This window comes from Nesoenas mayeri, assembly GCF_963082525.1.
Source record: "Nesoenas mayeri genome assembly, chromosome: Z".
Taxonomy (NCBI): Eukaryota; Metazoa; Chordata; class Aves; order Columbiformes; family Columbidae; genus Nesoenas; species Nesoenas mayeri.
The window spans coordinates 65,357,343-65,374,936 of NC_137542.1; the positions used below are offsets into that span (position 1 = coordinate 65,357,343).

General features: G+C 40.0%; 1 protein-coding gene across 1 annotated transcript in view; it reads left to right on the plus strand.

Moving 5' to 3' along the window:
• The window catches only part of DOCK8 (dedicator of cytokinesis 8), a 73,138-nt gene that overhangs the window by 37,848 nt on the left and 17,696 nt on the right, over positions 1 to 17,594 (plus strand). Inside the window, exons 23-32 of the mRNA XM_080362900.1 lie at positions 1,207 to 1,302; positions 2,097 to 2,243; positions 5,735 to 5,848; positions 6,884 to 7,039; positions 10,033 to 10,172; positions 10,762 to 10,931; positions 12,528 to 12,673; positions 13,389 to 13,571; positions 14,209 to 14,344; positions 14,924 to 15,011. Of these exons, the coding sequence (XP_080219026.1) occupies positions 1,207 to 1,302; positions 2,097 to 2,243; positions 5,735 to 5,848; positions 6,884 to 7,039; positions 10,033 to 10,172; positions 10,762 to 10,931; positions 12,528 to 12,673; positions 13,389 to 13,571; positions 14,209 to 14,344; positions 14,924 to 15,011 (1,376 nt within the window). The remainder of the gene's footprint in view (positions 1 to 1,206; positions 1,303 to 2,096; positions 2,244 to 5,734; positions 5,849 to 6,883; positions 7,040 to 10,032; positions 10,173 to 10,761; positions 10,932 to 12,527; positions 12,674 to 13,388; positions 13,572 to 14,208; positions 14,345 to 14,923; positions 15,012 to 17,594) is intronic.

Sequence of the window (17,594 nt, forward strand, 5' to 3'; positions counted from 1 at the left end):
AGGCCAGGAGAGGGAGAGGGGAGGTTTTATTGAATGACCAGTTTGTGATGGAATTTTGAATTAGTGGGTAAATATTACCCAAACTTTTCTGCTTTTTCTACAGAGTCCTCAGATTATTTTTCCAGGACATATTTAGACAAGTAACAGCCTGCCTGGATCCTCCCTTTGCTCTATTTTTCAAGGTGTTAAGGCTTCTCTCTTTTTCCACTACTGTCTGGTCTTGAATACCTGCCTTTACATGTTACAGTAAACTGCATTCAGAAATGTTTGCCATCTCATTCGTCTGTAAAGAATATTTTTCTTCTCCCAGTTTGATAGCTTTTAGAACCAAGGAATTTCTTCCTATATTGAGTATGTATTCCCAAATAGCTTTTGAACAAGACAGAAGATACATCACATAAATACTTCTTCCAGAGCTGTATCTTCTGTTTGGCATTGATCAGCAGCAGTGGTTTTGGATAAAAAAGCTGGGGAAAAGCTCTGCAATGACCAGTTCAGAGTCTGAGTTACAGTCAAGAAACTCTCCTTTGTTACTCCTGTTTATAGGTTTGATTTCTGCCAGAAAGCATAGAGTTTATAATATTGGATGGATTAATGTGTCCTATTCAATGTAAATATGTGTAGGAATCTCATTAGCTTTATTGTTTGTATCAGGAATAGAAAATAGACATTGCAATAAATTTTTAGTCCAGATTTGAGGTTCCTAAAAGTTTAGATCATTGGGCTTGGGTGTCTTATGGTCAGATCTTGTGGCGAAGAGTATGGTCTCAAATTACAAACCTCTGTACAAACTTCTGTGGCTGTTACTGTCCTTCTCCCCCACCACAGAGACACTCTTCTGCCTTCTTTGAAAAAACATGGATGTGCTAAATGGAAATGCATAAGAGGGAGCAGGGAATGTGACTGCTCCCTATCATGCATATAGCCAGTGGCCTGGCGATGGAACAAACGCGTTTCCCAGTTTAGTTATCCCGGGTTCTGGATCCACAGAAAAATGGGTCCCAATGTCTGTTTCCCACCAACATTCTTTGTATGTCTTTTTTGGTCAAATCTGCCTTTTCATCCTGCAGGGATGTCCATACATCCCCACTCAGCTGCTGATTCTCAATTATGGGAGAGTTTCCCATATGGAAGATGGGGGATGTTGAAAATGAAAGATGAGTTTATTGAAAAGCCATTTCCCAACACTCTCTGTTTATTATCTAGCATTTCCATGAGGAGCTGGCGCTGCAGATGGTGGTCAGCACGGGTATGGTGAGAGAAGCTGTCTTCAAGTACGCCTGGTTCTTCTTTGAGCTCCTGGTAAGATTTGACAGTGGAGTTTTATAAGAAGTTAATGATGAAATGTAGCAGGTACTCCAGAAACAGATTTAGCTAGGTGGTGATTTCTTCAGTTATTTCAGTGAGAAAAGGAGAGGTCCAAAATAGTGGAAGTACAACTAAAGAATTCTCCATATTCAACCCCATTCCCCACTGACAGCCTGTGATGGCAAAGTCCTGCATGAACTACATTGCACAGTGGTCCACAGATCACAGAATGCTGAAATACACACTGAATCCTTTCGTTTTCTGTGAATACCTGTTACTCTCTTTTCCACTTTGTTAACAGCATGGGATCACTGACAAGACTCGCCAGCCTCACAGTTTCACAGAGCCTTGCAGTGATGCATGTTGGTGGAAAAAAATGTACTGATTTCCACTGGCAGCATATATGCAACCCAACAGCAGGTCAAGAAATAAGAATTAATTCCAGAAGTGTGACTCCCTGTCTGTCATCATGAAGGGCAAAAGTTGCAAACAGCAGCATTTCAGAGCTGCAGATGCAAGGGACTGGGGAGGCTGATTCTGGTTTGAGATGCTGAGAGTAGCCAACTGTGTGAACATGAGTAGGAATCAGTGTCTGTGTTTGAGTCTTTGGCTCTTTGTTGTCATGGCCAGTACATTTAGGATTTGTTACAGACAGCAACTCTGAAAAGATGAGAGTGATTACATTCCAGGAAAAAACTGTAGGGAATCTTACTCACATGCACTAACTTAAAGCAGTAGTTTTGCCTCCAGTTTGAACATTTTTTTAATATTTTTTTTATGCTTTGCAGATAAAGAGTATGGCTCAGTATGTTCACAATATAGAGAAGCAAGACAACCCACGAAGAAGTCGGTTCTCTGATCGTTTCAAAGATGATATTACCACTATAGTTAGTGTGGTTACTTCAGAGATTGCTGCACTTTTAGTCAAACAGAAGGTAAATTCATTAAATAATCAGTGTGGATCCTTGCTATTCACCCTGTGTTACACTCAGCTGCATCTAATCCCATTTCACCTTCATCAGTGGCCAAAACTGAGGCAGTATTCTCACATGGACCTAAAGCAAGAGATGTCGCTGGCCAAGGGGCACCGTTGTGCTCTCCTGGCAGACAGTTTTTATTCAGCTCAGCTCCCCAGCCTGCTTCTCATTGTGGCTGCAGGGCGCAGGGAGGGAATCCCCTTTTCCATCTATAGGAAAGGTTGAACACCCATTTTCAGTGATAGTGCTGCCAGGTTAGCCAGGGCATCAAGCTGCAGCACAGGCAGGGCTTATTCCTTTTATCCCCCTTTCCTGTTACCCCCATTTCTACTGCATAGTGTTTTGAATTCTCTGACAGCAGTTGGCTATGCAATATGAAGGCAATATTCCTCCCAAGGGTTGCAAAATCCAGCCACAAGTGATTTAATCCCAGATCTCTTTAAAGAGGGACTGGCCACATGAAAGTTAAAGGCAAGTATCCCTAAATCCCACAAAATTCTTTCTCCTGATATATTTTAGCAAGTTGCACTGATTATATAACAGATTATAAACAGATTAAATATAACAGATTATAAAGTTTAAAGTATCACAAAATGTAATTTGTGTTCTAACATCTGTATTGTCAGCTTACATCACTGCTGTCACTCTGCACTTACCAATAGACAAAATTAAGGCACTGGGTGATTGTTATTTGTTCTGTTGTTGCAACCAACTTGATTTTATGCCCCAGAGCTGCCAAATACAGTCTGCTAGCCCAGCAGTGTCCTCTGCTACGGGGCAGACCAGCCCGGAGAGCTGGCCTGCCAGATCACTTTTCAACCAGCTTGGTTTCCTGATCCACTTTTCCATGTGTGCCCAGCTCTGCTGTTGAGGAGCAGAAACTGGGAAAGGCACAAGATCAAACAACTGAGAGCAGAGACTGGTAGAGTGATTGCCACTGTCTATAAAGAAGTTGTTCCTGAAGATTTACTCTTTGCTCAATCCTTTGGTGTTCTTCTGTGATAGCCATGTACAGAGAAATTTTTTCTACATAAATGTTTATTTAATATGTCAGAGACTTTTTTTAAAATGCATTCTGTAATAAAAATTTGTTATGTTAAAAATGTTTTAACAGAACTGTAGGTTTTGCCAAGAGATTAGTATTTTATGGCTTCCTCAAGAGAAATACACAGGTTTTTATGGGCTGTTAATTCAATTCAATTTTGATTGAGTAAGTGTATAGAAGCTGATTATGTGTGAAAATCCCACTCCAATGTTTGCAGAATTAGGGCCATTGGTTAGTTGTACAGAGCAGCAGTAGGTAATGTGTGTCTGATTTTTAAATCCAGGCAGTAATAATGTATGCTTTAATACATGGTTGAGCATGTCAGATTGTGCTGAGATTCTACTGCGATATGTCTGGCATATTTTAGCCTACCCAGAAAGGTAGTAGAAAAGTAATTTTTTCTTCACAGTAGAAAAATGTTTTACTGTGCTAATTTCAGATCATAGGAAATATATATGTATATATTCCCGAACAATTACAAAAAAAGGTTGAAAAATGAAAATTGAAATTGTAACCACCCTGAGGCACTGCACACCTGTTCTCACTAGTCAGAGACATGAGTAGGAGCAACGTTTTTCTCAGTCATCTTGTCAGTATTGAGTGAACCCACCTGAGGACTCTGAGCATTAAATGCAGATCCCTCAGGCAACTCCACAAATTCATTTTGGTGAATTACATAGGCTGCTAAGATTTTATTATTTGAATTGGTATGTTTGAAGTATCTGTAGCCTTATTTTAGAGGGCACATGAAGTTCTTTGTGGTTTTTACCTGGGAACTGTGTATATGGATTTGATGGGTGAAATGTTTGGTGGGTGAGGAATTGGCTGGATGGTCACATCCAGAGGGTAGTGGTCAATGGCTCAATGTCTGGATGGACACCAGTGACAAGTGATGTCCCTCAGCAGGCTGTATTGGGACCAGTACTATTAAATATCTTTATCAATGACATAGATAGTGGGATTGAGTGCACCCTCATCAGATTTGAAGATGACACTGAGCTGAGTGGTGCAGTTGACACACCTGAGGGACAGGATGCCATCCAGAGGAACCTGGATAAGCCTGAAAAGTAGGCCCAAGTGAACCTCATGAGGTTCAACACGGCCAAGTGCAAGGTCCTGCACATGGCTTGGGGCAACTTCTGGCATCCATACAGGCTGGAGGATGAAGGGTTTGAGAGCAGCCTTGTGGGAAAGACTGGACATGAGCCAGCAAAGTGCACTCACTTCCCAGAAAGCAAATTGTATCCTGGGCTGCATCAAAAGGAGCCCAGCCAGCAGGTGGAGGGAGGTGATTCTGCCCCTCTACTCAGCCCCGATGAGACCCCACCTGGAGTCCTGTGTCCAGCTCTGGAGTCCTCAGTACAGGAAAGACATGGACCTGTTGGAGAGGGGCCAGAGGAGGCCACAGAAATGATCTGAGGGCTGGAACAGCTCTGCTGTGAGGACAGGCTGAGAGAGCTGGGCTTGTTCAGCCTGGAGAAGAGAAGGATCCAGGGAGACCTTATTGTGGCCTTTCAGTACGTAAAAGGGGCCTATAATTAAGAGAGGGACAGACTTTTTAGCAGTGCTTGTTATGATAGGACAAGGAGTAATGATTTTAAACTAAAAGAGGGAAGATTCAGGCCAGACATGAGGAAAAGATTTTTTACAACGAGGGTGGTAAAATACTGGCCCAAGTTGCCTAGAGAGGCGGTACAGGCTCCATCCCTGGAGACCTCCCAGGCCAGGCTGGATGGGGCTCTAAGCAACCTGATCTAGTTGAAGATGTCCATGCTGATTGTAAGGGAGTTGGACTAGATGACCTTTGGAGGTCCCTTCCAACCCAAACTATTCAATGATTCTATCACTGGTAACCAGGCCAGTTCTAAGCATGCAAGAGCTTATCTGCTGTGGTAAAACCCACAGATTTATCTTACCAGTAATTTTTTACTATCAGTTTTACTCTTAAAATTTCTAAACAAAATACTTGGCATTCCATCAGCAGAGTCAGTGCAGATTTTTAAAATATATTTTGTTTTTCAAGTGCCTAAACCAGTGTTCTCTAATATTAAACATTCAATATTTTTAAAATAGCATATGCAGGATTGCAGCCCACAGGGAATTCAGAACTGGTCTCAAATTGCTTTTAATTGTTGTCAGCCCAAAGATTTGCATAAACTTGTCCATTCATCTTCCCATCTTCTTCATCTGCCCATGATCTTCCCCTGTGAAACCTACAACAATTGAAATAATTTGCTGGAGTGAATCCATGTAATTTTAACAAGATCACATAAATTGGAGAACTGAAACAATCTTATCCAATATGTTCCATGAAATGGTTCTTTAAAGATTCCAAAAAAGTCTTCTGTCTCCATAATGTTTTATACATCTAACTGCAACTCATTTTTCCCCTTTTTTTTTAAAGGAAAGTGAGCAAGCAGAAAAAATTAATATCAGCCTGGCATTTTTCTTATATGATCTTCTTTCTTTAATGGACCGAGGATTTGTGTTTAATCTCATCAAACATTACTGTAATCAGGTAGGCACCATGCGTGATTGGGATTGCATTTGACTTATGGCCAGTCTCGTGTTCTGTTCTGTTTGATTCATTTATCCATCAAGATCATTTGAGTTCTGCTAAAGGGGCAGGTAAATTTTCTATTTCCTACTGCATATGCAGAGACTTTAAACCTCTTTTGATTTGTAGTCTGCAAAAAAAAAAAAAAAAATTGAATGGAGGTTAAGGCTTTCAGAAATGTCTTACCTTGCACTGCTGCAGACCATCCATGGAACCACTTTTATTCCCTTGCTCTTTTTACATCCCTTAGCAGCTGGGTCTGCAGACCATAAAGAGCAGCTTTTAGTGTCCGACTATTCCAGTGCACTCCTGTGATGGACAGTATTTAGATTTGGGGGGTTTCAATCAAAATGATCCATCTCTGTCTTCTTGCTTTACAAGCCTTCCAAAATTAAAAATAAATTACGATGCAGGATGTTGTTGTGAAATTATTTGTTATATTTTAAGAGGAAAGTTTTCCTTGTGTTTTGTGACCTGATATACCTGCTGTGTTTTTTCTGCCAAAGGTAGGCCCTCTGACAGTTGATGGTAGGTAGAACACGTGTTGGCTACCACCTTGTTTTCCTGTACTGTGTGCAGTACTTCCCTGTTGTCATTGTTGATACGAAGGAAAATGACAAGACCATTGATGTTCTGTGTTGCTTAGCATGATTTTTTAATGAGTTTGACACAGACTCAGCAGAGTCTGTTTGGTTTTAATCTTTGTGGTATGCAAAAGAGAAAAAATGTTGTATGTTTTTCCTTTGGGAGGGAAAAAAACCCCACAATTGATTGTCTCTTGGGAAGTTGGTAGGTCAGCAGGGAGAGAGGCACCACCAGTGCCAAACAAACAGCAGCTTTTGTATGGAAATTATCTAGGTACAGGGAACCAGTGAACATTTTAATGCATGCTGGGCTATTTGTCTATATCTGTATAGGGAAGCAGGATATTTCACTACACAGTAATTTAAACAGTGCACACCCATCACATGACACTTTTTTGGTTTGCTTTTCTAGCTCTCAAACAAGTTGAATTCACTCTCCACCCTGATTTCCATGAGACTGGAATTCCTGAGAATTCTCTGCAGCCATGAGCATTACCTCAATCTGAACCTCTTTTTCATGACCTCCGCATCTGCTCCAGCATCCCCCTCCCCCTCCTTATCCTCCCAGGTAGGCAAGATGATATTGCGTGAACGTCACAAGAAGCACACATGTAGAGCAAGAGTTATGTTGCTCTGTATTCAGATACTTGTGTTAGAATTAGCCATTGCTGGATCAAGGAGAAAGACTTCCCTCCTGAAAGAAAATGGGAAGAAGAATAAAGACTAAGGTAATACTACTGCAAAACCTCATCTACACAAGTTAATGGGAGTTGCTACCCCCAAGTACCAAGTGATAGGACGAGAGGAAATGGAGTCAAGTTGTACCAGGGAAGGTTCAGATTGGATATTAAGAAAAATGTCTTTACAGAAAGTGTTGTGAAGCACTGGAACAGGCCCTGGGAAGTGGTTGAGTCACCGTCCCTGGAGGTATTTAAAAAACGTATAGATGACGTCCTTAGGGACATGGTTTAGTGCTAGAGTTAGGTTATGGTTGGACTCGATGATCCTGAGGGTCTCTTCCAACCAGAATGATTCTATGATTCTAAAACTTAATATGACACAGGTATGTGCCACTCTAGAAACGTGAAAACAGAAAATTACTGTTAAGGTAGGCATACAAGGTCTAAAAGGAACGTGGTGCATCTCTATCCCATACATACACAACCAAAATGACAGATTTCAGTATCTGTTTTGAAGAATTACAGCATGCAGCTGTGCACAGCAAACTTTCTATGCCTTCTAGCTGAACTTCTTGTTCTCCAACTGGATGCAGATGCTATTGCTATGTAGGTTTGTGATTACAACACTGCAATTTTCAGTATCCTGAAATCATGGATTTCTGTTGAGCCTTAGTTTTGTTCAGAGCAAGATTTTCATGCTTCCCTTTCCAAATAGCAGTATTCTTTGTTCTGGGTTCCTCCCCACCCCAGTGGTACAGAGGATGCTACGACTTTGCCAATGGTTACTCTTGTGTTTTCTGGATAGTTTTTTTTCTCTTTTATTTGAACTTTTTGATTTTTCTGTGTGGAAACACTCAGGTATCCTGAGTACACCTATCCATACAATTTTTGTGAATGCCCCTCCTCATCCCTTCTCATTTCTCCCACAATGTCATTCCCAGTACATCTACATTTTCTAGACTTGCCCTGATACTGACACAGCTCTAGACTTCCTGAATATCAAAACCTCCCATCTATCATGGAGCTCACAAACGCATTCAACAAAGAAATTGTTGTCTGGCATACCACACACTATTTTGCCAGTGTGTTCTTCTCCTCTACATTCTACTTAGTATCTTACTTTTACCCTGGGGCAAACTCCCTAAAAAAGGGTGCGAGCCTGCTTGTTTTCTACCTCAGTGGTCTTGCAGAGGTCAGGATTGAAATGAAGCATTTCAGTGCAGTGTCCCATAATTGCCATGGCCCTTGGATGCCGGGGAATGGAACTGAAGCTAAGAATGGTGGAAGGTACAAAAATACTCTGAGTAGTGGAGCAGTTCAAATTCATGGTTTCTTTTCAAGTGTTATTGCTAAAGAATTGGTGGGATGCTAAGATGTGCTACATCTCCTACCTTAAGGGTTCTGACAGGTCAATAATAGTAAATAATCTTTTCTTGAACTTTTTCCTGATCTTAAAAGCAAAGTATGAAGCTCTTATAGTCAGGATTTTCCAATAGTTGTGCTTAATGCTAATCCTGGATGCCAAAGAACTAGAAATGGGCTCTTCCACTTAAGGGAAAAAAAAAAAAAAAGAAGTCAGCATAGCTCTTACAACTTGTTCTAGCAAGTCAGAGCTGGACAGATACTAGTTTAATCATATTTTCCTTCAAACAACATCATCATCTCTTTTTCTCTCTTAGGAGTAACCTATGCAGTGCAACCTGCACAAATCAATAAGGTTTTTGTGGCCCTTGGATGATTTAATGCAGTAGCTGACTACCCTTGCAGTAATTTTGATCTGTCTGCAGAAGTGCTGCCCAGCTAGAGTTAGCTTTTCAGTAAGAAATGTGGTCTTGTGAATAAATCTTCTGGAATTCTTGGAGAGAGACCAAATTCGCTTAACTGGCCACGCTACACTTGAACGTTGTTCCACACAAACATAATATAGCCTAGGCCTGTCTGCTTGAGGTTAAAATGGTAGTGGTCTTAAGTACGTGGATCCAAAATATGGGGCTGCTCAGAGACATTAATTTCATTTGACGCAATATGCTGGAAGACAGCTGCCACAGTGTGGTATCCTGCTACTTCATGTGTTTGCTTTCTGGGACTATTCCCAGGTGACTGGCAGAAATATTGGGAGAGAATATTGAAGAATATAAATAAAAACCAAAATTCAGACTCATAACCCCCCATAGCTGTACTGTGGAGTAGATTCTAAAACTTACGCTCACCTGATCAGGGGACAAAAAGATTCCAGGTGACCTGTGGCACAGTCCTATGATTGGAGAAGCTAAGTTCACAACACTTACATAGCAGCAACTTTCCATTCATGGGCTGGCTGTATATCACTCATAGCCGTAAGTTACAGTGGTCTGAAGGCTGCTTTAAATTATACCAGCTGCCAGCAAGCTCAGCCGAGGATTTCCAGGGTTAAAGGAAACACTGTTCATTTGTCTCCCTTGACCTTACTTCCATGTTAGACATAATGGATGCTGAAGAAAACACAATGCAGAGCTTCTGACACCAAGATCTCTCTTAATGTGGGCCAGTCTCTTGCTGTACAATGTAAGAGGAAGAGCAATGTAAAGAGTTGTAAATATGGAGAAAATTCTGACTTTGTGTCCTGTCCCAACTAATGAAAACCGGGTAGGAATTTTACATCTCAGAAAATGTCAGATGAGTTACTCTTACAGAATGCATCCTAGCAAACAACTAATTTGAAACTAGATGCTTTTTGTTTCATGCTCAGATGTTCTCCTCTAAAATGTCCAACCTTCTTTCAAAGTCTGTGCTTCTCCTCTAGTAGAGATTCTGTGTTATCTACGTGGATTGTGACTACAACCTCTTTAAGAAGCTTTCATTTCAGTGATCCTTCTTTAACTCTTCTGATATACTTCTGCAGAACTCTAGCTCCTGCTCTAGTTTCCAGGACCAGAAAATCGCTGGTATGTTTGACCTCTCAGCCGAATACCGTCAGCAGCACTTTCTGACTGGCTTACTTTTCACTGAACTGGCAGCAGCACTGGACGCAGATGGGGAGGGGTGAGTATCCCTATTTGCAAATTGTAGAATGGGATTGAGTCACATTATTACTCTTGCCAAGGTCATAGTTTGATTCGAGGGCAGTCCTGTTTCCTCCACTCTGTCAGTGGGTCACTGTAACATAGCAATAACTCAGTCATTGTTTTATCTACAGTATGTTGTTCCAAGTGAATAAAAATATACTGTTTGTTGTGATAGTGTTGGCTAAACACATAAATGGAGAACATAGCTTAAAATTTCAGTTACTTTTCTCTCTAAAACACCTCTGCCTTTGAGCTTAAGAGTTTAGCTAAACTTTGGCCAGATTCTGATGCTTTTCTGTAAGCACTTCTCTTCACCATATTGAATTTTTACGGGAGGTTTGAAAGACTTGGGTACTCTTTGATTGTGGTGAAGTGGCTTGTAGATGTAAAATATCTATCTTTTGCAGGGAACATGACTCTCTACTTGGAATGGAAGAGATTATCTAATTAATACTGGTGTATTAATTTGTTTCTTTTACCTCTACTCTGTTTCTTAAACATTTGATTTATAAATAATTTGTGCATGACCCATTAGTGAAGCTCATGGATGGTTTTTGTGTCAACAGGATTAGCAAGGTGCAAAGAAAAGCTGTCAGTGCTATCCTCAGCCTGCTGAGTTCCCATGACCTAGACCCACGTTGCTCAAAAAAAGAGGTGAAGATTAAAATTGCAGCTCTCTACCTCCCTTTGGTTGGTATTATTTTGGATTCATTGCCACAACTCCATGATTTTACAAGTAAGATCTTTTTCCCTTTGTATTGTCCAGCTTTTTAGAGTCACTTGTCTAAACAATTTATCAAACATAAAAGAGATCACACCAAGTGCAGAAATTACCCATAGTCTAATAAGGCTGGATATTTCTTTACTTAGAAGTGAATGAGATTTTTAAAGACAGGAAAAATTTCAGTGTCATGAGCAAATGATAGACCAGAGATATATCTGTAGCTAGTCCTGCCTGTCTTAGTGTAAATACTATGATCCTCCAAGATCTGCCAGAAATATGGAGAAAAAGACAGTTTTAACAGACAGTAGGGAAGAAAACAAAAGTAACACTGACATTGTGTTACATCACAATTAAAGTAATTGGATTGTATTATTTATTTTTCTGTTGCTCATTAGTGTTATTAACATGATATAAAAATTAATCTTGGGCAAATGTGATCATCACACAGGAAATACAATTTTATCACCTGTTATAACTATAAACCTTGCTCTATATTAGCTTAGATGATGATTTTTTTTAAAGGCTTGATGTTTCCTTCATTTTGCCACATGTGTTTGTATGATATTGCTGAAAGTACCTATTTCACAGTTTTTTGTTAGATAGTAGATCTGTGCTACTTGGAAAACTACGTTTGAATTCCATAAATAAAATAAAGGCTATAAAGAAAAGAGGTATAATTGTTGAAGAATATACTTTTGTCACTGATTCTGATAATACTTAATGTGTAGGTGTCTGGACAAAAAAACTTAATACTGTGAAAGTATTATGTAGCACTTTCAGTGTAATAAGATAAAAGTGTTTATTATACATTGGCTAATCAGTTCTCACCCCCTTCTTCCAATCTAAGTGTTGTCCTTATAGCACAGATGAAAAGGAGACATTATGAGGAATCCCAGGTGAACCAGTATAGCTGGGTTTTTAGAGTGTCTTTCTTTTTGAGTATCTGTCACGAGAGGCTGTTGACCTTATTCTGAACATACTGGGACTGGCTGGTCACTGAGCTTCTCTGAGAAACAGGACTTACAAAGCAGAAAATGGACACTCAGAGTCAGAAGACATTCTTACAAAACTTAAGTGTATATAACTTCATTTTCTGAAGGTGATGTCAAGAACTAGCAGGAAATAGAAGCAGATAGATACTTGAAATTAAACTTGTTCTTTAGCCAGGAAGCAACACTGGCTCTAACAGCAGTTAGCAGACTTACACGTCTTGTTGAATATCACCAAACCCATGTATGGCTTTTGGGTTGATCCTCTTTCCTGAAATGGACTACAACTGGATGGTTCTAAGCATTATGAAGCACTTCAGAGACAGCCCCATGTTTGCCACTACCTTTGCTTTTTCTTTAGCTTCTCTGAACATCTGGAGCTTATTGGACACATATCCTTTCCCTATGTTTATTTGAAAATTTTGCAGCCTTTGCAGATTGCTGCAATGTCTTGCTAGTGCTGCATCTCTTTCACTGCTTGGTACATCAGCCAGACCAACAGTCTCAGGGATGGAGGTGCCAATTGTTTTGTTAGGTTACAGTCCAGCATAAGACCGTGACACATGAGTGGCAACAACTGGATTTCTCCTGAAGTTCCAATAGTATATTTCAAATCTAGTTGCAGATGCCCGCAGCGGAAAGGGACGCACAGGAAACCCAGAAGAAGAACAGGAGTCTCCAGGAGCAATCAATCAAAATGTGGCCCTTGCCATTGCGGGGAATCAGTTCAACCTCAGGAGTTCTGGAATATCTCTGGTGTCCATGGTATATCCAGTGCTCTGTCCATCTTCTTTCTTTTACCTGTTTTTCTCTTTGTTTTCTCCCTGTATCCGTTCTTGTGACTAATAACTACAGCCATGAAGAACTGTGTTCTTACTTCCTTCAGCCCCAAAGAATGCCTTATATTCCTTCTGTCATCTTTTCCTCTTCACTTCTAGTCTTTTAATTAGCCCTTTGCCATAAGTAGTTCCACTTTTTTTTTCCCACATGCCTATTTCCATTCCACACCCAACCTAATCTCATTTCCAGATCAGCAAATGCCACTGACTCCCTCACTGGTCCCCAGTCCCACTACAATCCATGGATCTAGGACTAAAGATCTTTCTTTTTCTCTCTCTGTCTCTTTCTTCAAGGTTATTTTCGTCTTTTATACAATTTGGCTGACAACTTCATGGCAAGAGGGGCCTAAAGAGTCATAGAATCATTTTCTACATTATTCTAAGGAAATAAAAATAAAAACATCTGGCAAACGATGCTCTTGTGCTTTCTTCTGTCTTTAACATGCATACTACTGGTCCTGTCATTAATCTCACATGCATACATTCAAAAAATACTACCAGTATAACCTAGAAGCGGTTAAACTTACTGAAGTCCAGTCCTAAGATTTTATTTCACTGAAATTTAAATAACATTACTTCACCTGAATGACGTCCATCTTCCTTTTCGTATTTCAACTGACATTTACTTTATCTGCTCCTAGCCCTACAGACAGAGTGCCACATTAGGTCCTGATACTACTCGCAACCTTTTGATCTGTTTCCTCTGGATTATGAAAAATGCTGATCAGAATCTAATACAGAAGTGGATTGCAGACCTTCCATCCATGCAGTTAAACAGGATTTTAGACCTCCTCTTCATTTGTGTCTCATGCTTTGAGTACAAGGTAGGTGAAACATGGCCTGATTTTGTTGTCCTGTTTCTGTTTAATTTTTTTTCCTTACCTTCCTGCTGTCCAGGGCAAGTTTGTTACTGACAATTGTTAAATTAGCTCCTGTCTAATCTATGATACAAATGGACAAATTAATACAGATAATATAACTGATAGTACTCTTTGAGCTCAGTGCAGGCAAAACTTGAAAAGAAGTCTTATGAAGTTGATGTAAATTGTTTTATTATTTTCCTTTTCATGGGGATTTGACGGCTATTTTTGGTGGGGAATATATTGACACTTACGTAAATAATGGACAGGACACTAGAGGTGACCCTTTAATTAAGAGCTGGGACTGGACATCAGGACTCCATCTCTGACAGGGTCTGTCTGCAACAGATCAAATAATCTTCCCTATGAACTTCAATTTCTCTCCCTATGACATGGAGCTATATGTTTGTTCTTATTAGCTGTAGATATACCATCTCTTTCCTGATCTGCAACATTTAATTAGCCTGTATGTATTAGTCAATCATATTCATTGCTTGCTGCCCCCTCTATAGGTCTCTCCTGTTGTGTCTGATTCTGGAGATATAATTTGGGCTGATGTCCAAAGATGCAGGCATGTTGATTACTTTGACTTTACTTTCAGGGCAAACAAAGCTCAGATAAAGTTAGCACCCAAGCACTCCAGAAGTCACGAGACGTGAAGGCCCGATTAGAAGAGGCATTACTGAGAGGTGAAGGAGCCAGAGGAGAAATGATGAAGCGCTGCAGAATACCAGCTGGTACTTCATACCCCTGTCCCTCCACATCTTTTGAGAGGATCTCAAGAGGTTGTAGGCATAAATGAGTTTGTTGGGCTTCATGCACAATCCACATTTTCATCCTTAGATTTTTCACCCTTGCAGACCTTTCTTGGTTTTGCTGTGGATAAAAATTATCATTAGCTTTCAACTATCCAAGGTGTAGCTAAGACTGAGCTCTTCTCAGGTGAAGAATATGAGGCCAACAAGTAAGTTTTAAGACATTCTGAGAAATTGTGTTACTGTCTAATCAAGAGGAAATAAATTGTGTCAAAACTATTAGTAAGAACAAGTTTTTCCTAGCAAAAAGGGCTGTTTCATTTAATAAATGGAATAATTCGTGTTTTGGTCTTTGAAGACATTAAGGAAGCTAATGTTCTAAAAATCCTAGATTAAAAATGTATAAGCTCCTGTCCTTTTAATAGAACCCTGAGACTGTAAAGTTGAATGTTTTTAGTTCTGACAAACTGCTACAGACATGTACTTCCATCTTTCAGTGAGCTATCAGACTTCAGGTGTCCCCTTTTGCTTTAATCTCGCTGATATATGTTGCACTTTTAGGGAATGACAGATCAGTGGGACTAAATGAAAACCTGCGCTGGAGAAAGGAGCAGACTCACTGGCGGCAGGCAAATGAGAGACAAGATAAGTAAGTCATTTAATAGATATCTATTGCTTTTATTAGAACCAAGCTGTTTGTTTTGGTTTGGTTTGTTTTTATGTTTTGTGCTATCTCCTAGGATGTTTTATTACAAAATCAGCAGTTTCAGTCCTTTTCCTCTTCTGTCAAAGAGAAAGAAATATAAAATATTTATGTAGCAGAAGTATCCAGCTGTTGCTATGACACAACAAAGAGATCACAAATACTCTAATGAAAAGTTTAAATAGTTATCTACACATTTTTCCTTCTGATTAGCAGTGTGATAAATACTAGTTATTGAAACAAGTTGTGTCAAATACTCCACAGAGGCTTGCTACAACATTTGTTCTGGTGTTGCTATGGCTCCTCACTGCATACAGTGGCATGGTGTAAGGTTCACCACATTAATCAGTTGAGCTGGGTTTGCCAAGCTATGTTAAACATGAGTTACTAGTAAGAGTAGGAAAAGATTATTCTGTAGTGAATATTTTTCTTTTCGCAGGTTTTAAGTTATGATGCCTCAGTACATTTCACCTTATCAGCACTCTTATTTTAGTAGACAAGTCAGTGTCTAGGTTTATGGAATACTATTTTCAGGAATTATTTGTTTAGCTAACAGCATTTTCATATGGTGTGTGCCAAGTTTCTGCAAGCATGGAACTTGTTGCTTTTCCCTAACGTAGACATGTCATTTGTCCATAGATACTTGCTTAAATTTTAACTATTTAAATGTGCCACTGTGTGTCAGAGACAGTGATCTCTCACCAGTACAATGGCAGCAAGCTCCTGTGATATCGTTCAACATGTATGAATTTGAACTGAGAATACCGGTTTGTGCTATACAGCAGCTACCTTGTTGTAGCCTAGCACTCATCTATGATTATTGCAAACATTTTTGAACACAAGATTGTTAATTTGTAATTTATTCAAACTTTAAAAAAAATAGTCCTTCCACCTTCTGTGCTAGATTGGGAGAGGTGCAGATCCTGTGTGGATATTCATGTTTTGCCCGTAAAGCAGCTTGCTTTCTCCCAGCCAGTTTCATTGAAATCAGAATAAGACAGTCTTCCAGCAGCTTCTCTACAATACCTCTTCACAGTAGTTCAGTTATATCACTTAAAATAAAACTTATGGTTACATAAATAAAACTCTGCATGCTGTCCTGGCCTTTCTGGTTTACCTGGTGTTCATCACTTTGGTATGCGAGCTCTTTGCTCCCATCACTTTTGGGATACTTTTACTGACCCATATGTTAGGTGTTCATAGGTAGTCCATGGCAGAGCAGGTTTTCATGGGTCACCACTCAACCTGCTTCTCCCTGAATCCTGCATGCTTTGGGTTGTAGTTGCAGTTATCAGCTAAGTGTGTGGCAGAGAGCATTCCGTCAGCATGGTTAATGTGCAAGGCTGCATGGTTGCTGGAAACGGTTCAAACAGCTATGGTGTTTGCTTAATTTGTTCAGCTCTTACTCATATTTAGTGATCCCTGGCTTGATAATAGCACCAGCCTTTTGGCAGGCCCTTCTGTTCTTCATTACTTTGAATCATTGTAATTAATAGCCATAAGGTTGCCATGAATTCCTTTCCTAGCCCTCCCCAGAATTATCTGGTTGTGCCCAAAAGTATGACTCTTTACTTTTCTGGTTTTCTTTTTGGGTAAGACTTCACTGGGCAGAAAAGGTAAGGGAATGTAGCAGAAAAGCCACAGATTTTGAAGTCACTCAGAAGTGTGGTTGTAAGGTTGTTTCTCCAGCCACAGAAAAGCACCTTAGGAACTTCAGCCCAAGTCAGAGCAGCTCTAATCCCAGGCTGTAGAGAGCAGCTTCTAGCCGTGCAACAGCCATTTTTTGAGCAGTTTAGGAAAAAGAACAAAGTCTCCTCTTTGTGTTTCTGGCATAGAAGGGATCTCTGAAAGTACACTTTTGTTAGGAGCTGCACCTATACTTAGAGCATTCAGCAGCAGAGGAGCTGTGTTCCACACTTCATCTCTAAGTATCAACTAAGACGGTATCATGCGTTGCTTTACCACAGGCTTCTGTCTTTTATAAACGTATCTGTCCACTGTTAAGGGCGTGGGGCAGTGATGTATTGACTCTGCAGCTGTGGAGCCTGCTGTCTTATGTCCTCCACAGTCTCAAGAATCAACATTTTAAATTGCCTACATTAAACACTGCTGCTATGGCATCAAAGCAATTTCCCCTTTGCCCAGCTCTGCTGTTTTTACTTTTTTTCTGAAAGTGTTAGATCAGTCGCCTAATTTTGGGGTTTGGTGTCCTGCTACAGGCAATGAATTCAGAAATTGCTGCATAGCTTATTGAACGTGATCCTGAGGGCAGAGTAGCCATTCCATAGATTGCTATTAAAGAAGTAGAAGCATCTCTTCGAACTACCCAGACACCTAGTTTTCAGGTGTTCCCTTTGGGACTTCTGTTCTACAATATCAGCGCTCCTCATTTGACTTTGTAGTTCTTAAGAAACACCTCTGGACGCTATTTTCATTGTTTGTTCTTGCAGGATCATTCAGAGTGGAATCATTTGTATTTAGGTTTTGTTTAAACAGCAGGCCATGTAACTCTTGGGATACTCTCTGTAT